Raw genomic sequence first — 13,770 nt, 5'->3', positions numbered from 1 at the left:
CAGGTCGACTCTGGACACGGGCCACTGAAGCGACCCGTTCCGTACTATCGGGATAACCGAGCGGTGTTATATCGTCGACCTCGACGGTTCCGATTAATTATCGGGCGTATGAAGCCCACTACCAACCCTTTACGTGAAGTAAGATGGAGATTCAATTAAAGAAAAGACGAAGCGAAACGGGAAAAACAGTTCAACATAAGGCACATTTATTCCGTGGCACATGGAAAGCACACATATACAATTACAACAATTATGCACCAAAAGCAATTGCAACAAAAGAAGCACAACAATGTAGATCTACTACCGACTACGCGAGCACACGGCAACACTTACACAGTTTTACTTTACAGATGGCGCCAACAACACATATACTCAAAAGCAAAAGAAAAGGGCCACCCTCAAAGACAAGGGGGCAGACGGGGCCTGTGGGCGCGAGACCGGGCGGAGCCTACCCGTCTTGTGATGAGCCGCAAATGTGGCGGCGGTGCCCCGACTCTATGCTCCTCCGCGGGTTTCGTTGGCACTGCTTGGAATGGGTTGGGAACGGGGCCCCCTTTCCGCACTATCTCAGCGCGGAGGGGGGGGGGAAAGGGGGGAATTGTTGATGCTCTGGGGAAAGAGGATAGCTGGCTTGCTTGGGTCCCGCGACGAGCGACTCCACTGCGACCTCGACCGCGCTCCCGGCTTCCCCTCTCTGCAGCTCCCCGACAGACTCCGACAGACTGACTCTCCTCCAGACACGTCTTGACTGCTGCTGCCACACTCCGCCGCCGCCACACCTCTCCAACTCGCCCGAGCCCAAAAACTGACTGAATTCGCTCGGCGCTTTATAGTACGGCAGGAGAACCCATATGCAAATTTCCGGATCAGGATGAGCTCGGGCGGAGCCACGCTCGCCCATTGGACGGAGGAAAAGTGGGCGTGAACCTCCCCTGATCCTCGAATTTGCATATATCTATTGTACTCCGACGCGCCTGGAGGCGGGGCCAAATCGCCCCGCGCTTGCTGATAGGACCGATCAGAAGTGGGCGTGTATCATTCCTGATCCGACTTCTCCTCGGAAAGGCTGCTCTTTGCACCCGCGGCTCGGCGCGCGTCCCGCACGAGGCCAGGACAGCCTGACGCTCGGCGTTCACAAGTGGTGCGGGAATGGCCGCAGAAGGAGAGGCGAAGGTGGTGGAGGGTCTAAAGTGGCGGTCCCTGGCCACGGTGATGCACCAAAACGGTGCCGCTTGGAATGGCGGTGATGCGATGGTTGCGGGATGGTGTGCTGTGAAGGTAAAGGTCGTGGCTGTTGGCGTTGTTGTTGTTGTGAAGCGGCATTGCGGTTGGTGGTTGTTGTGTGATGGCGGTTGAGACGTGGTTGGCTCAAAATAAAGATAGAACAGAAAAACGGCTATCTTAAAGGGCCGCAGCCCGAATGAATCACATTTATTCCCTCTAAACAATGGGTTTGGGCTAACTACACATGTACTTACAGAGATATCTCACCTACAGGACCTGAATGGTGGTTTCCGAATTTCCTCAACCACAACAATATGAAGTTTGAGATATTTTGGATAATTTTGATTCAGCAAATTATGGCTGGAATACCACTTCACCGATGACATCACCGTTATCACCCGATATACCCCATCAGGAGTTGATAACATATGCCAAGTTTAATTATTTTTTAATTGTTGAGTGGTTTCAGAGATAAAGGCATCCAAATGTTTTCCTTTAATCCAATATGGCTGCCATACCATATGATCTATGACGTCAGAGTTATCAACAAAATATTCTCCATGGGAGTCCTTCCTGTGTTTAAAGTTTTGCATTGATCGGACAAGCAGTTGCAGATAAAATCATTTTTAAAGTTAAAATATATCGACACAGATACACACAGCGACACAAATAGACAGACAGACACGGGCGTTGCAAGAGTCTCACATCACCTTTGGGATGATAGTGTGAGACTAATAACAATAGTGTGAATGTGTTGTTGAAGAGGTGACATTGATGATTGTGCAAATTTTTGTGATGAAAATAATCGCTGATATTGATAATTGCAATGGTTAACATTAAAATTCCCAATCATCTTTGTGCTTGCAGAAGAAGATTTTTGAGTTAAAGAATACTGTCGGATCCCATTATTTACGGATTCGCTCTTCGCAGACTCTGGGTATTCATGGGTCATAATGTGTGACTTGTTTCTACATTTGTGCTTCGCGTTTTTGCGGTTTTTTTTTTGTTTGTTTGTTGTTTTTTTAGCTCATCTGGAACAAGTTCCAGGTGAGCTTATGGGATGGCGTGTTGTCCGTCCGTCTGTCCGTCCACATATATTTGCAACTTCTTCTCAAACACGACACATACGATTTCGATGAAACTTTACCACAACGTTCATCACCGTATATGTACCAAAGTTTGTTCATGGCATTAAAAAAAATCATGTCCGAAGGGGGTATATGGGGGTTGCCCCACACAATAGGTATTTACTTTCTTCTCAAAACTACACCTGCAATTCTGATGAAACTTCACTGCAACCTTCATCACCCGTGATGTACCAAAGTTTGTTCACGGCATTAAAAAAAAAAAGATTCCATAGGTATTTACTTTCTCCTTCGTTAAATATTTTGTGGGTTATTCCTGCCTACCAGGGGTTCCCTGGTTATCTTACCCAGCCACTACCCGGTGAGCGCCCAGGGGTATTGCCCCTATGTTTTAACATTTTAAGACTGCTCTCGTATAGCCACTTGGGAAATGAGAAATTGGCCAACATCACAGCATTACATAAAAAGGTGCAAAAACTGATCTCCTTAACTATAGACAAATTAGCTTACTTCCAATCATCAACAAGGTCTTGGAATCCGTCATCACAACTGACATAAAATCATTCCTTTTCTCCAATAGCCTCATGTCAGCTCATCTATTTGAATTCAGACCTGGTCACTCTACTTTGGACATGCTGCTTCTACTCTCCCAACAATAGATGGAGGCCCTCAATATTAGACGAGATCAGGGCCGTATCTCTAGACATGTCTTGAGCTTTCGATACAGTCTGGCATCCTGCCCTGCTCTCCAAACTGTCTGCCTATGGAATCCAAGGTCAACTCCATGCTTGGATTACAGACTTCCTCCACTCTCGTAGACAACGTGTGGGTCTCAACGGAATCCTTTCATCTTCTGTCCCTGTCAAGGCTGGAGTGCTCCAAGGCAGTGTTGTAGGCCCATATTATTCCTAATCTTCATCAATGACCTCACTAACTCTCAAAAATCCCCTTTATCTCTTTGCTGATGACTCCACTTTCTGCCGTGGCATCTCTCATCCTTCTGACAGACAGGCATCAGCCTTTTCCCTCTTCTCAGACCTTTACAAAATCACAAACTGGTCAAACCCAATTTTGCTTATGTATCCATATTGTCTACCCTTTTATGTTTTCCCTTGTATCTCATCGTTACCTGCATCCCTTATTTGTCCGTCTGCATCTATTTTCTCCCTCCACCCTACTGTTGGTGTTTCTCCTTTCTCCTGCTGTTCCCTTTGTTATGTTGTGTCCTGATCTGTTCTGTGTAATCACTCTTCCATGAGCCAAGACCATGTAAAAAAAAAATAATAATAATAAAATTAAAATGATTCTTAAAAAAAAAAAATGCCGCAACATTTGCGGACCCCAACATTTGCAGACCCCAACATGCATGACATTTTTCAGGAACGTATCACCCACGAATAGTGGGGTCCGAAAGTAATGGACTTTGCGGGTCCTCTTCAGCTGTTGCAGACCAGTAAGGCTCCAGGTGAGGCAGTTGGGTAGATGTAGTTAATGCTTTGCTCAACACAAGTAGAAAATGAGGGTTTTTGCCAAGGATGTCAACACACGATGGGCTACGGTTTTCCCCAATATAAAACAAACAAACATTGTTTAACATCAAGAGAGTGCAAGTACTGTTTTGCAGGCAGCCTGCTAAATGTCATGTTTAAGCAGTGATATAAGCTTGATGTTGGCTTAGTGGTTCAGGTTGCTGGCCTGGGATTCTAGGGCCCAGAGTTTGAGCCCCGTTGGCTGCTAAATTAACACCAGGTGGGGTTGACTCAGCCTGTCGTCTTCCCGAGGTTGGCGAGATGAGTACCAATGTACTGGTTGAGGGGCACAGCATCAGCGGCATAGCCGCGCTTCAAGAAATGATAGCTACCCAGCAGCCAAGCTTCCATACAGTGGAAGAAGAAGCAATGGCATGCTCCATGGCACTGCACCCCCTGCTGGCTTTTCGTTTAAACAGATTGCAACAGGAATTCAGGCTGGGAGAGGGAAAAACCGGCATGCTGGCTCTGCACCAGATGCTCAGTGTTGGCTGTACACCTGCTTGTGTTATTACTCATTAAACAATACAGATAAAAGCAAAACATTTATCAGATGACATTGTTTGTAACGTGAAAACAAATTTCAGCACATTTAAGAGAAGGTACCCATTACCAAATCCACACACAAGTACCTGAGTGGTGTACTCCATTACCACTCGCTAGAGGTCACTGCAGTCTGTCCAAATCTCAAGTTTCACTCCAACTGTCAAAGGCACAAGGAATAGCAGGGGAAAAGGCATAAAGCCATGTTTCATCAAAGGCAAAATTCCAAAGCTCGAATTTCAAAGCAGGAAAACCTGTCTTCTGTGGTCACTAAAACCTGTCTTATGTGCTCACGCTTGTTATCAAGGAAAACTAACTACGTAAGACACATAAACCCCATTTCTATTTTTAGTGAGATGCCGAAGGGTGCAGTGTGGTTTGGCCACATAATACAGGTTTTACTTGTGAATTTATTACCCTTGCCAAAGGAGAGGTTGTTGCATTTGGGTCTGTTTGTCTGTTTGTTTGTCCAGACAGAACTTTCGTGTTTTTCTCCACAAACGTTTGTCGGATTGAGGCAAACTTTTCACCATTGGTGCGACTACCCGTGTAGAATGTTGTAATGATAATTATGACTTCATAGGTCCCATATTGGAAAATGGAAAAACTTTGGACCTCTGGATCTCTGAAACTGCATCAACGAAAAAATTGAAACTTGCCACATAGCAAGTACTCATGGGGGAATGAATGTGATTTTTTTCCATGACGTCATAGGTGCCTTCGTTATTAGGTCATAATTGCATATGTAGAACGGCACATCCATTCAGCATGAAAATTTTTGAGGGTCATCTCGGGATAAAATGGTCCCCAGAAAAAAATAATTGATGACGTCATCGGTCACGTGATTCGGCAGCCATATATATATTATACATATTGTTGCGGATTCGCGCCCGCCGGCGTGCGGACGGCCACGTAACTCGAATCGCGGCACGTCGCCCACCGGACGGACAATCCAGTCGTGACCCTCTCGGACTAACGCCGGGAACCAGTCACGGGTGGACCTTTCGGTCTCACCGCGATCGTGCCAATCGGCCCCCGCGTGGGATAGGGTTGCTCGCCAAATTCGACCTACCTAAGTACCCACACGGAGGGTAGACCGGGCAATCGCACCTCGCCGCAGGTCGACTTCGGACACGGGCCACTTTAAGCGACCCGTTCCGTACTATCGGGATAACCGAGCGGTGTTATTCGTCGGCCTCGACGGTTCGATTAATTATCGGGCGTCTTAGCCCACGACCAACCCTTTACGTGAAGAAAGATGGGGATTCAATGAAAGAAATGACGAAGCGAGGCGGGAAAACAGTTCAACAATAAGCACATTTATTTCGCGATGAACGGAAAGCACACATATACAATTCCACCAAAAGCACATGTAAAAGAAGAAGACAATGCAATATTACACAAAAAGCAAATGCAACAATGCAGATCTATCCGACTACCGGGCACACGGCAACACTTATACAATTTTACTTCACAGACTGCGCCGACAACACATTCCCAAAGCAAAAGAAAAGAGAACCACCCTCCAGGATGAGGGGGGTAGGCGGGCCTGGGGCCGAGACCGTGTCGGGCCTACCGTCTGATGATGAGACGCAGAGCGGCGGTGGCGCCTCAACTCCGCGGGCCTCGCGGACAGTGTCTGGTAGGGGGTGGGAAAAGGGGCCCCCTTTGTCGCACTATCTCAGCGCGGGGGGAAACAGGAGGGGGTTGCTGATGCTCGGGGAAAGGAGGATATAACCCTGTCTCGGGTCCCGTGGCGAGCGTCTCCTCCTCCACCTCGGTCGCGTTGCTGGCCTCTCCCTGTGCCGCTCCCGGCACCGACGCGAGCACCCCCTCGTCCGCCTTCGCCGCCGTCACCTCTCCACAGCTCCGTCCTCTTCACTCCGACTAGTACCACTTCTTTCCAGCTCCACCGACGACTCTCTTGAATTCCGCACACTCTACTCAACTTCCAACTGAACTCTTACTCAACTTCCAACTGAACTGAACTCTTCTTAACTGACGAACGCAGTCGTTTTTATAAGCCCCGTGGCTTCGCTCTTTTACCCTTGACCCTCTGCCTCCGACCCTTCACCTCTCTTGCTGGCTCCCCATTGGCCCGAGGAAAAGTGGGTGTGAATGCTTTTTGATCCATGAATTTGCATATAGCGACCGCCCTCCAACGCCCTGGAGGCGGGGCCAAATCGCCCCTCGCTCACCGATTGGACGGAACAAAAGTGGGCGTGAGTCGTTTTTGATCCGTTTTTCTGCGGAAAGTCCGTGATGTTTTTGAACACGCTGCTCGGTGCGCGCCCCGCACGAGTCCAGCATCGGTGCCCACGAGTGGCGCGAGATGACGGTGATGCGATGGTGGCGAGTTGTGACGGTAAAGGTCGTGGCGGTTGTGGTGAAGCGGCGTTGTGGTTGGTGGTTGTTGTTGTGATGGCCGCGTTGTGGTTGGTGGTTGTTGTGTGATGGCTGTTGAGACGTGGTTGGTGGTGGTAATAATGGCGGCTGGTCCAAAATAAAGATAGTAAAAGAAAAACGGCTATCCTGAAGAGTCGCAGCCCTCATGAATGACATTTATTCCCTCTAGACAACGGGTTTGGGCCTAACTACACATATACTTACCGAGATATCTCACCTAAGGGACCTGAATGGTGGTTTGCGAATTTGGTCAACCACAACAATATATATATATATATATTTTAAACCTTCAAAAATCTCTGAAATGGTTGAACAGATCGAGATGGAACTTTACGCGTATGACCACCTGTCCATGAGGGACACAAGGTTCACACATATGATGTCATAGGTCACATGGTTTGGCAGCCATATTGGATTTACCCAAAAACCTATAAAAAAAATACCCCACTCAAAAGAAGTCCTGGTGAGGGTCTGCAACATCTGATTGCTCTTTTTCTTGTTACGGATTGTTTTGATTGTATATTTACAAGTGTTAATGTTAAGGCAAAGCTCTTTTAGGCTGTCATGCCTTGAGACTTTGTCAACTTTTTCCATCTGGAATAGGAACCCAGCTGTAAACTGTCATTCTGGTGGTTTGCATGCCAGATGAGATATCAATGAGTGCGTCATCTCTCGGATGGACAATAAGCCTGCCAGTACTGGTCATGTCAATGGATGTTTAAGATCCCACGGTGACATTCGTGATGGGTGGGCGGGTTATCACCGGCACCCTGAACAAATTCCTGCTCGAACTTGCAGGAGGAACTGCATCAACGGCACACATGTGCTCTCAGCGATGACGCAACCCAGCAGGCACGTGCTACATACGATCGGATTGGGAAGAAATCCGATAGTTGCATCGTTTATTATGAATATTGTCCTCTTCGGAATTCCACGCCATGGTTTACGAGAAGCCTGTAATTATACGAACGGAAAAGAGGAGGGAACTAGAGGGGGAGCACTCGGTAGAGTGCAAAACCTCCACCGCCAATACTGCTGGGTCACTCAAGTGAACCTGATATCCTATTCATTCAATTTGACGTCAACAGTGCTCACAGAGTTATAGTTTGCAACTTTCTCTTTTACTTTTAACTTTTACATACTCAATTCATTCGTCATAACTAGATTCCTTGAGACAGAAATTGATTTTACGTGGGTATATCCACCTGAAGTTCCAAAATCAGCCACAATTATAATTTTGGCATGTTTTTTTTGTTGGAAATCACTTATAACATGTAGAAATGCAAAAAAAAAAATCGAAATTTTGTTGAAAAAAAAGTTGCAAATTTTTTTTTCTCTAACAATTTTTTTTCTGGGGTGGGGGGGGGGGGTTGGAAATCACTTAAAACATGTAGAAATGCAAAAAAAAAAAGTTCAAATATTTTTACAAAATGGCCACCATAGTGACCATATTGGATTTTGGACCAAGTCCACAATCTAATGGCATGATCCTTGGACCAGACCTAACCCCCCCACCAAGTTTCGTCGAAATCTGTCGAGGAGTTTTTCCGTAATACTGTTCTCAAACAAACAAACAAACAAGCCGTCATAGACTGGTACTTACGAAATCGTCAACTTGACCTCTGACCTTGTCTAATAAAAGCTGTCTCTGGAGAAGTTAGCGAAGCAAAGCAGAAGTTTCTACGATGATTCTGTTCCAAACCATCAAAAATCGAATGTTTGACCTCACTGTGACCTTGACTGTTGACCGATTTTGACCAAAATCTAATCAGCACTAGCCATCACCCTCCTGAATCACGTGGTGCAATTTGACATTGGTAGCTTCTTCCGTTCTCGAGTTATCGTGCCTACAAACAAACAAACAAGCAGTCATAGACTGGTACTTGACAGTCAACTTGACCTCTGACCTTTTCGAATAAAAGCTATCTCTCGAGAAGGTAGCGACGCAAACCAGATGTTTCTACAATGATTCTGTATCAAACCATCAAAAATCGTAACGTCGACCGAAGCAAAAATCTCCATTTCTCCACGCAATTATATTATACCTTAAAGTAACTCAACGATGCGTCTGCTCGAGCGCACTGCATCATGGGACGACCCGTGACGCGTCGAGTGAAATATTTTTTATACAATCTTAAAACGTCTCCAAAACATCCGATTTTTACCAGAATTTCGACAACCGAGTTTTAAGCGTCCTAAGCGATCGCAAAAACCGAAGACAAAATTAAAATCGAAGTTAAAACGAACTCATAACGTCGAGCGAAGCAAAAATAATCCATTTCTCCACATGAATTTACGGAATTATGTTTGACCTCACTGTGACCTTGACCTTTGACCGATTTTGACCATAATTTAATCAGCACTAGCCATCACTCTCCTGAATCACGTGGTGTAATTTGACATTGGTCGCTTCTTCCGTTCTCGAGTTATCGTGCCTACAAACAAACAAACAAACAAACAAGCAGTCATAGACTGGTACTTACGAAATCGTCAACTTGACCTCTGACCTTTTCTAATAAATGTTGTCTCGAGAGAAGTTAGCGAAGCAAAGCAGAAGTTTCTACGATGATTCTGTTCCAAACCATCAAAAATCGAATGTTTGACCTCACTGTGACCTTGACTGTTGACCGATTTTGACCAAAATCTAATCAGCACTGGCCATCAGCCTCCTGACTCACGTGGTGTAATTTGACATTGGTAGCTTCTTCCGTTCTCGAGTTATCGTGCCTACAAACAAGGCATCAATATACTTAGGAAATCTTTAGATTTCATAAGTAACAAACAGAAACGGAGGCATCAATATACTTACGAAATCTTTAGATTTCGTAAGTAACAAACTAACAAACAAACCGAAAAGGAAGTCTTCAATATACTTACGAAATCTTTAGATTTCGTAAGTAACAAACAGAAAGGGGTGAAAACAGTAACCTCCGATCTTCTATGGCGGAGGTTAACTAGAGGGGGAGCACTCAGGAGAGTGCAAAACCTCCGCCGCCAATACTGCTGGGTCACTCAAGTGAACCTTATATCTTATTCATTAAATATGATGTCAACAGTGCTGACAGAGTTATAGTTCATTTCTCCATTTTTTTTGGGGGGGGGGGGTTGGAAATCACTTAAAACATGTAAAAATGCAAAAAAAAGAAATCGAAATTTTGTTGAAAAAAAAGTTGCAAAAATGTTTTTCGTGGGGGGGGGGTTGGAAATCACTTAAAACATGTAGAAATGCAAAAAAAAATTTTCTCTACATTTTTTTTGGGGGGGGGGTAACAATTCTTGGGGGGGTTGGAAATCACTTGAAACATGTAGAAATGCAAAAAAAGGAAATCGAAATTTTGTTGAAAGAAAAGTTGCAAAAAAAATTTTTGTGGGCGGGGGGGGGGGTTGGAAATCACTTAAAACATGTAGAAATGCAAAAAAAAAATTTCTCTACATTTTTTTTGGGGGGGTTGGAAATCACTTAAAACATATAGAAATGCAAAATAAAAAAAATCTTTTTGGGGGGGGGTAACAATTTTTGGGGGAGTTGGAAATCACTTAAAACATGTAGAAATGCAAAAAAAAAATATTTTCTTCTCTAACAATTTTTTTTGGGGGGAGGGGGTGGACCAAGTCCAAAATTTAATGGCATGATCCTTGGACCATACCTAACCCTCCACCAAGTTTCGTCGAAATCCGTCGAGGAGTTTTTCGGTAATACTGTTCACAAACAAACAAACAAACAAGCAGTCATAGACTGGTACTTATGAAATCGTCAACTTGACCACTGACCTTGTCTAATAAAAGCTGTCTCTAGAGAAGGAAGCGACGCAAACCAGAAGTTTCTAAGATGATTCTGTACGAAACCATCAAAAATCAAATGTTTTGGATGTTTGACCTCACTGTGACCTTGACCTTTGACCGATTTTGACCAAAATCTAATCAGCGCTCGCCACCACCCTCCTGAATCACGTGGTGTAATTTGACATTGGTAGCTTCTTCCGTTCTCGAGTTATCTGTACCAAACCATCAAAAATCTAATATTTGACCTTGCTGTGACCTTGACCTTTGACCGATTTTGACCAAAATCTAATCAGCGCTAGCCATCACCCTTCTGAATCACGTGGTGTAATTTGACATTGGTAGCTTCTTCCGTTCTCGAGTTATCGTGCCTACAAACAAACAAACAAACAAACAAATAGAAACGGAAGTCATCAATATACTTAAGAAATCTTTCGATTTCGTAAGTAACAAACAAACGGAAGTCATCAATATACTTACGAAATCTTTAGATTTCGTAAGTGACAAACAAACAAACGAAATCTTTAGATTTCGTCAGTAACAAACAAACAGAAAGGGGTGAAAACAGTAACCTCCATCCATCTTCGAAGATGGTGGAGGTTAACCAGCAAAGCATTTACAATATGTGTGGGGTGTAAAAAGGGAAAGGGGGGGCGAGGAATTGAGGGGCACAACCACAACATGGAGCAACTTTGCCGAAAGCTGCGATGATGATGTCAAGCATTGTTGTGATTGTATAAACAAGTGAAGTGCTGTCCTAGTTACGTCATAACTTCACCAATATTGCTCATTGTTTCTCTGTGTCGACCTTACTGTGAGTCCCTATAATAACGTATCGTAATCACCTCCACAGGACCCACGGAAACTTCTCTTCACAACCGGTCAGTCTCACTTGCACACTCTCTCTCTCTCTCTCTCTCTCTCTCTCTCTCTCTCTCTCTCTCTCTCTCTCTCTCTCTCTCTCTCTCTCTCTCTCTCTCTCTCTCTCTCTCTCTCTCTCTCTCTCTCTCTCTCTCTCTCTCTCTCTTTCTTCTCTCTTTCTTCTCTCTTTCTTCTCTCTTTCTTCTCTCTTTCTTCTCTCTTTCTTCTCTCTTTCTTCTCTCTTTCTTCTCTCTTTCTTCTCTCTTTCTTCTCTCTTTCTTCTCTCTCTCTCTCTCTCTCTCTCTCTCTCTCTCTCTCTCTCTCTCTCCTCTAGAATTTTGAAAGATCATTTTGTGCTGTCGTTTGCTCAACGTCCAAATCTCAACAAAATGTTTCTACATTGCCCTTTGACCCCTTTACATCACCCACAATTCGATCCCTTTGTATCACAATGCTGCTGAGCCTTTGTCCATCCTTCACCATGCAATTGATTATTGTCATGTGAGCGTGTCGGATCACAGGGCACCGGCCTGATATCCCCTTTTTGTGAGTCACAAACCGAGGTGATCATTTGCATGACATGAGCTGAAAGCGCCATGAGTGTTAATGGCAGGCTGTGCACACAGTGCCGGGAATCACGGGCATCCTCATGGTCGTTGTCCTGTTCCTCATCGCCACGTCGTCCTCTCGAAACATCCGGTGAGGTTTTACCGCTCGTCCGTAGCTTGGTTATTTATTCCCTTTGGTTTCTTTCCCTCATTCCCCATATCGTTTCTTCAATTTAACTTTGCTTCCAGTTTATTCACCTGAATCCACCTGGATTGGTTAAGCAGCATTCACTTATTAAAAGAGCATTTGATTATATGACTCGTGGAGGTACCCATCAAGGATGGATGATGGGAGGAATGCTGTTTGTTGGGATGGGAGGGCCATAGAAGAAGAAGAACAACAACAACAATCTCATGCCAATTGACCTTGAAGCTCCCCCCACCAGAATTCTGTGACATCATCAGGCAAACCCTTTTGCCAAAATAAGTAAATGTAAATGCCTTAAGTGGAACTGTAAGGCATTGTTCATTCGGCTGACTGAGTTTGGTGACGACACGCAAGGTGGTGAGAGAGGACCTATCTGGCCTTGTTTTGAATCTCGACTCACCTGTTAAGCAACCGTCATCCTGGTATTTCGCAGGCAGGGTTATTCATCAAGGTGTGTGTGCCATCCCTCGGATGGACGTCAAATGTAGAATCCCATCTGCCAGCACAAGTTAGCAGGCGCTAAATATCCCACGGTGTCCTTTGCGAAGAGTAGGTGAGCCATCGCCGGCACCCTGAACAAATTACAAATTCCTGCTCCAAGCCACAGAGAGCACTGCCTCAGCAGCACAGCTAGCTTCAAACTCAGCAAATTATGCTACCCACAGCCACGTACTGCATACAAAAGAAGAAGAACATGATGTAAAGTGAAGTGTTGAATGATGACCAGACTGAATAATTCTGCATTTTTGAACGTTGAGTATTGTTGCATTTCATGTTCGTGAAAAGAAGCAAATCTTGGACTCGAGATCAATTGCGCTCCTCATACACACACACATATATATATATATATATATATATATATATATATATATATATATATATATATATATATATATATATATATATATATATATATATATATATATATATATATGTATATTTGAGCCTGGTGTTGGCGCAGTGGTTAGGGCAGCGGCTTGGGATCCAAAAGGTCCTGAGTTCAAGCCCCGTTGGGCCACTGAATTAATACACCAGGGAGTTGACTCAGCCTGTCATCCTTCCGAGGTCGGCAAAGTGAGTACCAGTGCACTGGGCCGGTGTATACCCCGGTTAAAATAGGTGTACCATATCCCTGTGTCGTAAGAGGCGACCAGGGTTGCGTCAGGAAGGGCATCCGGTGTAAAACATGTGCCAAATCACTATGCGGATCATACGGATGATCCGCTGTGGCGACCCCTAACGGGAGCAGCCGAAAGAAGAAGATATCTATATATATATATATATACACACACACAGGGTGAGTCAGAAGTAGTGCCCGATTTCTGTCAGTTGATTGTTTGTTTGCCATTTGTATTGCAGTGTACAAGAAGGTAGAAATAAATGAATGACATGTTTATCGAACCATTTATTCATATCAAGAAAAAATTATTATGGAACTCTACCAGGCTGTTTTACTTGCAATTTTCAAAGTGCCCTCCCTCATGATCGATGCACAATTGCTCTATCTCTCTCTTCTATCGAGGAACCTTATTTGGTCAGCCACCACTGGTATCCAAGTATCTGGTTGTGCAACAACTTCTTGTTTC

General features: G+C 44.6%; 1 protein-coding gene across 4 annotated transcripts in view; it reads left to right on the top strand.

The window, feature by feature from the left end:
• NOX4 (NADPH oxidase 4) overlaps positions 1-13,770 on the top strand; it is a 61,588-nt gene that overhangs the window by 18,956 nt on the left and 28,862 nt on the right. For all 4 annotated transcript variants that reach the window (XM_085858046.1, XM_085858044.1, XM_085858045.1 and 1 more), the window contains 2 exons: positions 11,421-11,448; positions 12,055-12,127. In XM_085858046.1, the coding sequence (XP_085714172.1) occupies positions 11,421-11,448; positions 12,055-12,127 (101 nt within the window). The remainder of the gene's footprint in view (positions 1-11,420; positions 11,449-12,054; positions 12,128-13,770) is intronic.

This window comes from Eptatretus burgeri, chromosome 15, assembly GCF_056783735.1.
Source record: "Eptatretus burgeri isolate ZD-2024b chromosome 15, Ebu_testis_v1, whole genome shotgun sequence".
NCBI lineage: Eukaryota > Metazoa > Chordata > Myxini > Myxiniformes > Myxinidae > Eptatretus > Eptatretus burgeri.
Note: the sequence above shows the minus strand (reverse complement) of the source record. Positions and strands in the feature narration are given on the sequence as shown.